Genomic DNA, 11402 nt, shown 5'->3' on the forward strand with positions numbered 1-11402 from the left:
GGCAGCCAAGAGTGCAAGGACACAAAAGGGGCAGGTAACCAAAATGGCTGGGTCATATAGGGAAGAGCCTCTGGGGGAAGGGCAGCTCAGGGCAGGTCCTTGGACCAAAACATGGCCCACGGCAACATCCAGGTCCATGGGCATCAACACTGCCCTGGAGCTTCATCTTACCCTGGGGCAACAGTATGGACCATTGATACCAGCATGGCCTCCAGGGGAAGTACAGATTATACTGTACAGATGAGGAGGTCCACTCCAGGAAATGAATCATTCTCAGACATCCTGTTGTTGTGCAGAGCCAGAGTGATTGTGTGGCTGGGCAGTGTGTTAGGGAGGCAGTCTGCGCAAGCCCCAGGCTGCTGCATGCCACCCTGCTGACCCTACTGGGTAACAACACGCCCCTCCATTGACCACACCCTTCTCCCACAGCTGTCACAGCTGTGGCCTCCCTTGTTCCGCCTCTCTCCACCTCGCATGCACTGTTCTGTTACTCCATCTTTTCCCCCTCTCAGCACCTATCCATTCATTGTAGTGACGTTGGAAGCTGCACTGTGTCACACAGTATTTTTTTTTCCCCCAAACAGCTTTATGTGCAAGTGCTCATTGCAGTGAGTTATTGATCTGGTTCAAGGTTTCTGGTTTCTGACACACCATCAGTACTGGACCATCACTGAGACTCCTCTCAAGTATCCTGCTGTTGACTGCTATGGTCAACAGCACCTGCTATGGTGGCTCCCTTCCCCCCACCCCTAGAATAGCTGTTGCCATTTTGTTCCATGCTTGCTAGATATTTCATATTGCTGCTATAGAATACCTGCCAGTCACTGACACAGAGAAGTGATTTGGCTCAACGACATGCTGACCACATTCCTTGTTTTTTTTTTTTTTCTTCTATATGTTCTGAATGTTCTGTATGAAGTTTGCTAATCTTAAGAAATTCCGCAAAGCTTTACGGAGGACCCATCAAATCAAAGGTCAATATGAATTGTTAACGTCTAAATTATCTTGAGTCAGAGCTGACCACTGGGCGGCCCTCCCTGCACCTACACGTGAGCTCACTGTGTTTTTTGTGGCTGACACTGAAGAATGCTACTAATAAGCCAAAAAGTTATGATTATAATATTCATGCTCTGTTATCTCAAAGTTCTGAAATCAGCTTAAAGGTTAGCTGATAATACTCTGTCTATTAAGCCAACTGATCCTCTCCTTGCCCTTTAAACCTGGTTGTTAAGGTTTGAACCTGGTTTTTCTTATAAAAAGTCTACTCTGAGAGCAGACTATTACTGTAATTAGGTTCCTGAGTCTCTTTATTTTGTGGTCCTGGATGTCCCGTATTAAGGTGTGTGTTCAATAAACTATTCTTGCTTAACTGAGGTCAATGTTTGTTTGGTTTGACTGGTGATTCCTGAACATTGCCTAGAGTCAGAGCGATCCGAGATCTGCTTCTGCAGGACCAGGTTTGTCACACGATCCAGCAGCTCATGGGTGGAGTGGATGTTGGGGTGGACCATCTCAAAGCACTGGATCTGGGCCTGGATGGTAGCTGAGTTGGTCAGCCCCCGCTTCAGCAGGCCTATGGGATCTGCCTCATAAAATTGTTTTTGTTGCTACTGTTATGGATCATAATGTAAATATCTGTGTTTTCTGATGGTCTTAGGGGACCCCTGTGAAAGAGTCATTGATCCCTAACAGGGGTCATGACCCACAGGTTGAGGATGGCTGCTCTAGCTCCTCAGGGATCCTTCTCCCATCAGTGGTGGCATGTTAACAGCCCTAGTCTTATACAAGTCTCATGCAGGCGGCCATTGCTGTTGGGAGTTCCTGGAAGCAACAGCCGTGTCCCATCTAGAAGAGAATGTAAAACATATTTGACTCTGCTAGGAAGATCCCCTTGGTCTTTGTCTTGCACGGTTTCTGCTGTCGTTTCCATTCCCTTGGGATAGGCATTATTTTCTTTTTGTATTTGTGTGCTTTGTGCTTTTCGTTGTTAAAGCTGACCGTTGGCATCCGGTAATAAAACAACTGTGGACGTCAGGTTCTTCTGTTTCTCTGGCTTTGCTGGTGTTTTTGGCTTTGTTTAATGTGGTTTCTTAAAAAAAAAAAGTTAAGGAATTTATTGATTTTATTTTATGACTAGGAGTGTTTTGCCTGCATGAATGTGGAGGTCAGAAGAGGGCGTGGGTCCCCTGGAATTGGAGTTTCAGATAGTTGTGAGCCACCATGTGGGTACTGGGAACTGAGCCTGGGTCCTTCTGCAAGGGCAGCAAGTGCCCCTAACCACTGAGCAATCCTCTCTAATCCCGGATGCAGCTTCTTGTGAATGTCATAATCCTTAAATGTTTGATTCCCAAAAGGGGGAGAGAGGGTCAGCTTCACGGCTCAGCAGGGGAAGGCTCTTGTCTGGTAATCTTGAGTTCAATTCCTGGAGTTTTCACAAGGCAGAAGGCGACAAGTTATGCCCTGGCCTTCACACATGAGCCTTTGCAAGTTGTATGTACCCCTCCTCTAAACAAACACATGCATGTAATTAAAGAGGAAGGGCATGGGGTGGGGGCGGAGAAGGGAAACACTTGTGGAGCTTTAAATCTCCTGATAGTTGCTTCAGCCAGCAGGGAAAAGGCACCCGATGCGGTCCTGGGGTAAGTTCCTGCTTCTGCCTGCAGCTGTAAGCTCAGCTCCACTTTTCGGGCTTACTTCTGATTCTAGCTTCTGTAAGCTGTAATCTACTTTGGGCATGCACCCACAGCTGCCTGCCATGGGCGTGTGTGGTGGAGTCCATATCTGCTGCAGGGTTCAAAGCTGACATTGATCCAAATGAATCTCAATTTACAACCTACACTTTCTCCTGGAAGTTATAAGCTATGGTGGTTAATACTGTCCACTGGACAGGATCTAGCATCACTTGGGAGACAAGTCTATGTGCATGTCTGTGGCGGGGTTTAGGGATTGGATCAACAGTCCATAGGCTTGGGTCCTGGGCCTATGAGGCCCTACCCCTCCGGAAGGGGTGGAAGGGACAACTGCAGTTAGCAGCTGAAGAGAAGGAGTTGTCTTTTCTTCATTGGTGTAGCCGCAGATCAGCTGCCCTTGCTCCACTAACTTTCCTCATTGCTATAACAAAATGCCTGACAAAGCAATGGAAGGAACGAAGGGTTTGTTTTGTTCACAGGGTACAGTGAACTGTGTTGGGGAAGGGGTTGTGGCAGGGCAGGAGGTGAGTGGTCAGGTCACGCCCTGGTCAGGAAGCTGAGAGAGGCAGATGCAGACACTCAGCTCACCCCACCCTTCTCGCTTCACATTTTCATTTTTATTTTTGTATAGTGTTTGACAAGTTTAGTCATTTTTCACCCATTATTCTTGGGCCTCACCCCCTTCCTCTCCCACTGGAGACCTTCTCTTCAGGTCTCCCTCCTACTTTCATCTCTTTCTTTTGTTGGTCTCTAAGACTGCCAAAACTTGGGCATGAGGTTATCCTTTGCATTGACCTCAGAGCTCCAAAATAGTTACACTGGATAGATGATGCCCCACAGTTCCCGAATAGGGATGCTTTCAATCAGTCTATGCCCAGACTTTTCTCTCTTGGTTAATTTTTATTGGATGTTGTCTTAGTCACTTTCCATTGCTGCGAAGAGACACCATGACCAAGGCAGCTCTTATGAAAGAAATCATTTCATTGGAGGCTGGCTTACAGTTTCAGAGGGTTAGTTCATTATCATCATGGGGTGGGGCATGGTGGCAGGCAGGCAGACATGGTGTGGGAGAAGTATCTGAGAGCTACATTGTGATCTAAAGGCAGCAGGCAACAGGCAGCAGCAGCGGGAGAGAGAGAAAGAGAGAGAGAGAGAGAGACAGAGAGAGAGAGAGAGAGAGACAGAGACAGAGACAGAGACAGAGACAGAGCTAGAGCTAGACAGAGAGACAGAGAGACAGAGAGGCTGAGGAGGGGACTGGGTTTGTGTGGGCTTGTGAAACCTCAAAGTCCACCCTTAGCAAAACACCTCCTAGTCCTTCCTTGATAGCGCATCATCAGCTGGGGACTAAGCATACAAATATTTAAGTCTATGGTGGCCAAACTTGTTCAAACCATTACAAATGTCTGTTATGAACCAGGCATAATCTGCACTGGAGAGACACTGAAGAACACTCAAGAACCTCCTGTCATGGAGCTTAGAGTCCACTAGGGAGTCAGGTAACAGACAATGACAATATTCTGCAACCTCAGGTAGTAAGTACCAGGAAAAAAAAAAAAAAAAACCATACTTGTGGCAGATGCCCATCCATGTCCCTGCAGCCTGTGGCACTCCCATGCAAGGTGGCCTTGCAAGAGAACCATCACCCACTTACCTGAGGGGACTCTGCAACTACTGGAGCCTGCTCTACTTGGGTAAGGGCAGACCCGGCCCGAGTGTGGAGGAGTTCCCACCAATAATTCTTCAATCAATAGCTAATGTGGGTTAAGCATACGTGTCTAGATTCCTTGTCTCTTCACCAGGCAACCAATGTTGCCCAGAGTGCCCTAGTTCTTACACACATCCTCACTTTTCCATGTCGCCTTCCAAACATGTTACTTGTACTTGTTAGATGCTCAGCCATGGGGAAGAAAAAAAGAAAGAATGGGCATGGGGGGTGGTGGTGGTGGAGTACAGTCAGGAACCAAAGAGCAACAACAGTAACAACCCACCACGGCAATACTAACCCTCTACAACAGTAACAACCACACAGTGTGGGGTGGTGGGCTGTAAGAGGAAGCCTGGTAAGGCTGAGCTAAGGTTTAAAGCCCTGGAGACCCTGAAGGAACTGTAGGATCCTTGCCTGCTCCCAGAACCAGGCCCCTGTCACGTAGCCATAGCTCCCTGCCCCTGTAGAGAGGTCTGTGGCCATCGGTCACATAGGGACAGCACCCCAAGCCCTCCCACATGTAGATAAGGTATCCCCAAGCTCTCAGACCAGGCCGATAGGAAACACCTACTGTCAGACCCTGACCCACCCCAAAACTGTATATAAAGATCCTATCCAGAAGGAATAAAGGTGTGTGAGAATTACTCTGTCAGCTGAGAGCTTCTGTCATAGGAGCTGTAACACTGAAGCCAGGGAAGAGACCTGCTCTCCCAAAACGCCACCAGAAGCTATCTATCCCCTTCCCCTGGCACCCCTCACTGGCTAGTCAGCTCAACCCAGTCTGACTCAGTGCAGAGCGACCAGTGACCAGTGCGGTGTCTTGGGGCAACAGAAGCAGAAGCAGCAGCCATGGAGGCAGCTGCAGCAGCAGAGGCACTCTTCCCCCCCACCCCACTTGAGTTCGCTCCCCTTTGCCTGAACCCTTGCACCTGGCTAGGCTAGAGATCTCTGTGGAAAGCCTCCAGTACACACCACAACAATAACCCACTACAAAATAACAGTGAACCCACCACAGCAGTAATAACCACCACAATTAAGTGCTGTGCTAAGCTGTTACGTTTTGGACTGGTTTACAATGAAGTGACTGTTAACTGCCTTGTGTTCGTAACTCACTATCTTGGAGATGACAATGTTTATTCATTTATATTTAATTTTTGTTTTCAAAAGAATATTATTTATTCTTTGAATTTTTTATACATTCACACAACGTATTTTGTGATCAAAATATCTATCTACCATCACTGCCCTGGAACTCTCTCCCTGTCTCTTACTGTGCTGGCTAGTTTTAGGTTAGCTTGACACAAGCTAGGGGCATCTGAAAGAGGAAACCTCTACTGAGGAAATGGCTCCATAAGACCTGGCTGTAAGGCATTTCCTTAATTAGTGATTGATGGGGGAGGGCCCGGCCTACTGTGGGTGGTGCCATCCTGGGCCTGTGGTTCTGGGTTCTTTTTCTTTTTCTTTTTTCGGATTTTTCAAGACAGGATTTCTCTGTGTAGCCCTGGCTGTCCTGGAACTCACTCTGTAGACGAAGCTGGCCTGGAACTCAGAAATCTGCCTGCCTCTGCCTCCCAAGTGCTGGGATTAAAGGCGTGAACCACCACTGCCCAGCTGGTTCTGGGTTCTATGAGAATGCAAGCTGAGTAAGCAGTTCAGGTTCCTGTGCCCTGTCTGAGTTCCTGTTCTGACAAATAAACACTTTCCTCTCAAGCTGATTTTGGTCATGGTATTCATCATAGCAACAGTCCCCCATCTAAGACACCATATTAACTTCATGTCTTTCTTTGCTAGAAATAATCCTGAGTGTTCAATTAGTGCTTTCCATATGAGCATGGGTGTCAGGCCACCCATTGGGAGATATATACATATATACATACATACATTCATACATACATATACCTACACACACACACATATACACACACACACACACATACACACACACACACACATATCTATATCTATATCTATATCTATATCTATATCTATATCTATATCTATATCTATATCTATATCTATATCTATATCTATATCTATATCTATATCTATATCTATATCTATATCTATATCTATATCTATCTATCTATCCATATATATACACCTACATATACCTACACACACATATACACACATATATACACACACACATATATATATTGAGGTAATGTCTTAATTTATATCCTAGGCCAATCTTGAATTCATAGTAATCCTCCTGCATCAGCCTCTGAATGCTGAGATCATAGATATGTGTCACATTACATTTTAATTTTTTGGTGTATGTGTATATGTGGTATATGTATGTCTTTGCATGGGTGTCTTCATACATGTGTGTGTGTTCACACACCATGCATGTATATTCATGCTTAGGCCAGAGGTTGGAGTTGTCAGGTGTTTTCCTCTATCATTCTCCACTTAACTTTTTTGAAACAGGGTCTTCACTGAGTGTAGAAGTTCATTGATCAGCTAGACTGGTTGGCCAGTGAGCCGCAGTGAGCCGCAGTCTGTCCTCAGTGCTGCGGTTAAGAGAGGTGTTAACACACTCAGCCTTCACATGGGTTCTGGAGATCCCAACTCCGGCCTTTATACCTGTAGAGCAGGCACTTAACTCACTGAGCTACCTGCTCAGCCTCTGTGTTGCCAGGCTGGGCTGCTCAGCTGGCTGCCTTGCCTCAGGGGTGTGTGGAGCACTGCTGGAGTGCTGCTCGCCCAGGTGAGGCAGAATGAAGTCCCCAGTTGAGGCAAACACTAGAGTCTGGGAGCCCAGTTTGATTCTGAGTGAGTGCCACGAGAGTGCAGAGGGGCTGGGAGAGAGAAGGCCCTCTTGCCTTCTCTAGGCATGGCTCTTTAACACCCCTACCTACCATCCTTAATGAAAAAATGGTCCTTGTTCCAACTGCTTTATTAGATGGCAGATGTGAATGCATACACCTTACTCAGGGTGAGACAGGGATTAAATATCTCTTGTGGGAAGGAATGCCCAGGAAGGGAAGCTCATTGGCTGAACACTGGGGCCTATGTAGATTCCTCATTAGCATGGAGAACTCCAGGGTTTTTATTCTGTATGACTGATTACCATGGCTCTCAGTGGGGTGTCATGGTTATGCATTCCAGAGCAGGTAGAGTTAGGCAGGGAGTTGACCTCACTCCTACCGTTCACATGGGTTCTGGAGATTTAAGGGTTTGAACTCAGTCTTACCAGTTCTTCTGTCTGGTGGCTTGGTCCCACTTGCCCCACATGTGTGTGTGTGTTTGTGTGTGTGTCTGTGTGTGCATGTAATAACTTTGAAACAAAGTATATAGAATTTTATTTATTTATTTTCCAGCAGGTAAACATCTACTTCCGCCGGACTATTGTAAAATATAACTAGGAACAATAGAAAATGTGTCAAGATGAAGAGAAGGAAGCCAGGCCCGGGTGCATGCCTGTAGGTCTATGGCTGGGGAGGCTGAGGCAGGAGGATGACTGAGTCATTGAGCTCAAGATCAGCTTGGACAACACATTGATAATGTAGAGAACAAGGTCCACGAGGTGGCGGGTAAAGGTGCTTTGTCACCAAGCCTGAGGACCTGACCTTGATCCCTGAGACCTGCATGGTGGAAGAAGAAAACTGACCCCAGCAAGCTGTGCTCTGACCTTCATACTTACACAGATGAAACCCACAAGCATTCACACACACACACACACACACACACACACACACCCCAAATAAATAAGTAGATGTAAACAAGACAAAAACAAAACAAAACAAAACACAACCCAGAGAGTAAAGAAACCACCTTTTTTCTCGGCCAAGGGATAAATGTAGACACAGTCCTCCATACCATAAATCACATAGTCGAGTATCCTAGATTTGGGAAAATCACGGGTCAGCACATCCCAAGTGCAATGGGTGTGCCTCGCTTGGGAAAACTATCTTCCTGATCATAGTGTTTCCCCTGCCAGGTAAGTACGAGAAACCATTGTTTTTTAAGAACAACAACTTCAAGTAGACTCCACATGCAGCAAGGTAGGAATGGTTAAATATCTCCCAATACATCCTTCAGTTCCACTGTGTATAATAACATCAAGTTCTGTTTTCAAAATACTTTCATGAATTATATAGAACACCACACTATGGCTAGAAGCCGATGGTTTCTTTCCTCTTTGGGTATGTGTGCGCATGTACCATGGCGTGGATGTAGAGATCAGAGGAGAGCTGGAAGGAGCTGGTTCTTTTCTTCAACCGTATGGAAACTGGGGATTGGACACAGGTGGTCAGCGCTTAGTGGCAAACACCTTTACCAACTGAGTCACCTAGCTGACCAACTCTTGGCTATTTTTTCTTTTTGAAGAGATTTGTTATGTTGTATGTATGTGGGTGTTTTCCCTGCATGCATGTCTGTGCATGAGTGCTGAAGGGAGCACCAGATGCCCTGGGACTGGAGTTATAGACAGTTTCTGAGCCTCTATGTGGGTACTGGGAACCAGTCCCCACATTGTGGGTCCCCTGGGAGACCAGTCTGATCCTAAACACTGAGCCTACTACTTAGCTTTTTTTTTTTTCCATAATATTTGAGCTATCCCAGAGGTAGACAAGTGTCAGATGGCACCTTGATGGTTCGGGCCAGGAAACAGGGTGTCAGGGAAGAGCAGGCTGTTTTGTCCCAGAGGAAGGCTACAGAGGGCTGGGTGCTTGTAGAGCCTCCACCCTCTTTCTTTGAGTCTCTCATAGCTTTTTCCTCATACTTCTCTGTTTTTACCCCTCCCTCCTGGCCTTGGTGGCTTCCTCAAAGTGTCTGTGGTGCCTGCCACAGTTCACACTTCTTCCAGGGCCTTGTTCCTTTAAGTCATGACTCTTAAAGTTCTTCTGGTAACAGGTATGTCAGCGGGGTCTTGGGGGATCCTCAGGGTGGGGAGAAGGGGGTCCTCAGATTGGAAAGGAGGGGATCTCTTGGGTCTACGAATGGAGAGGAAGGTCATAGGAAGGAGTAGGTGGGGAGAGGCCGAGGGTTTTAGGGAATGTGGATACCGAGACTTGAACTCAGGTGGTCGGTGTTTAATGGCAAGCACCTCTACCAATTGAGTCACCTTGCTGGACAAACTCTTGGCTATTTCTTTGAAAAAAGGGAATCTTATGTGTGTGTGTGTGTGTGTGTGTGTGGGTGTTTTACCTGGATGCAGGTCTATCCATCAGGTGTGTGCAGTGCTAGTGGAAGTCAGTAGCGGGTATCAGAAGGGGAGGGGATCTTTTGAATCTGTGAGTGGAGAGAAAGGTCAGGGAATAGGAAGGAGCTAGGTGAGAAGAGGCAAAGGGCTTTAGGGAAGGATAAAGGATTCCAAGAGAAAAAGAGCAGAGGTAGGCAGGAGGAATGGTTAGGGATGCATGGATGAAGGACTAAATCCATCGATGCTGAGAGGGTTGTTCGGCAGACAGGCTACCAGGATCCAGAGAGGTGAAGGAGCTGCACCAGGGAGCACAGCAGATACATTTCCGGCTGTGTTCCACCACATACCACTTCTCCTTAGCCTTACGTTCTAATTACCAAGAACCTAGTGTGGATGTTTGTTGAATGACTGATAATCAAAAAAACTGTTTTGTTTCCTTTTATGTCTATTTTTGTAGAGAGGGAGTCAAGAAGGGAAGGAACTACTTGAAACTTGCATAGGAAGGAAAATTTCTAACTGAGCCCTTTGTTGTGTAAACCATTGTGGTTGTGACAGTGGGGGAAGAGGCCATTGTGGGCTTAGAGAGGGACTGGTCATACCCCATCATAGGCACTTGTGCAGGCCCTTGAGCCTGAGTCAGCATATTTGGCCTGTGGGTTAAATATGGTTGCTACCCCTCTTAAAAGACACACATCTATCATCCATCAATGATAGAGGATGCTAACTTTACTCCCAGTGAAGGGAAATGTCACTCCTTAAGAGTCTCATTCATCTCCTGGATAAACCTGTATCACAAAAATTGTGATAATGGGCTACAGCTTGAGATTCCTTGATGAAAACTTGGTAGATAGAGGTGAAGCCTAGGGCTTGCCTAGGCTGTACAAAGCTCTCAATTTGATCCCTAGCACCAGATAAACTGGACACAGTAGTGTACACCTGTAATCCCTGCACCCTGGGGGTGGGGTGTAAAGGCAGGAGAATCAGGAGCTTAAGATGGTCTTCAGCCTAGGATGTGTGAGACACTGTCTTGAAAAGCTCTTCAAGCTGGGTGTGATGGCACACACCTTTAGTCCCAGAACTGGGGAGGCAGAGGCAGGTGGATCTCTAAGAGTTTGAGGCCATCCTGTTCTACAGAGATAGTTCCAGGATAGCCAGGGCTACTCAAAGAAACCTTGTCTTGAAACAACCACACCAACACCACCTTTTCCTCTATGGTCTTACTATGCAGTCTTGCTGGTCTGGAACTCACTGTTGAGACTTTTGCCACTGCCTCCCCAGTGCTGGGTTCTGTGTAACCAGCTGGTCTTCTGTAGAAAAAGAGGATGGATTTCTGTGTGGTGGCCCACCCCTGCACCCCCAGCATTTGAGAGGCAGAATGGGAGACAGGAAGACCAGGAGGTCTAGGTTATCCACAGTTACACTGTAGTGTTCCAGGCCAGACTGGACTATATACAATCCTGTCTCAAAAACATAACAGACAGATCCCACACTGTGGATCCCTGCCCAGAATCATCAGAGCTTCAATGAATGTGGACAGGAATGGTCACGGGTGGAAATGTGTGTTGTTCTCTTAACCGTATTGGTTCTTTTGCTTTGACTCTTCTCTGTTATCCTTCCAGTCCTAGCCTTGTGTCATGGCTTCAACCTGGACACTGAACATCCCATGACCTTCCATGAGAATGCAAGAGGCTTTGGACAGAGTGTGGTCCAGCTTGGTGGAACCAGGTAAAGTCCTCAGGGGAGCCTGCTGTCTCCATGCGGAGCACGGAGGAAAGAAGCTAGGGGAAAGAAGAGTTTCCTTATTGAGGTCTCCTTTCTTTTCTTTTCTCCCTTCCCTTCCCTTCCCTTCCCTTCCCTT

The 11402-nt window shown here is 46.8% G+C and overlaps 1 protein-coding gene and 1 non-coding gene across 4 annotated transcripts in view; one reads left to right on the plus strand and one right to left on the minus strand.

Moving 5' to 3' along the window:
• Positions 1-8189: 8189 nt before the first annotated feature.
• On the minus strand, positions 8190-8349 carry LOC115031710. The gene has a single exon (XR_003837365.1). It is a non-coding gene; the product is annotated as a U1 spliceosomal RNA (small nuclear RNA).
• An 823-nt stretch (positions 8350-9172) lies between these two features.
• The window catches only part of Itgam (integrin subunit alpha M), a 54580-nt gene continuing 52350 nt past the window's right edge, over positions 9173-11402 (plus strand). For 2 of the 3 annotated variants that reach the window (XM_021167473.2, XM_021167472.2), the window contains exons 1-2: positions 9177-9255; positions 11164-11269. In XM_021167473.2, coding sequence (XP_021023132.1) covers positions 9228-9255; positions 11164-11269 — 134 coding nt within the window. In that variant the 5' untranslated portion in view covers positions 9177-9227. Of the gene's footprint in view, positions 9256-11163; positions 11270-11402 lie in introns of all 3 variants that reach the window. The other variant, XM_021167474.2, reaches the window with a different exon arrangement.

This window comes from Mus caroli, chromosome 7, assembly GCF_900094665.2.
Source record: "Mus caroli chromosome 7, CAROLI_EIJ_v1.1, whole genome shotgun sequence".
NCBI lineage: Eukaryota > Metazoa > Chordata > Mammalia > Rodentia > Muridae > Mus > Mus caroli.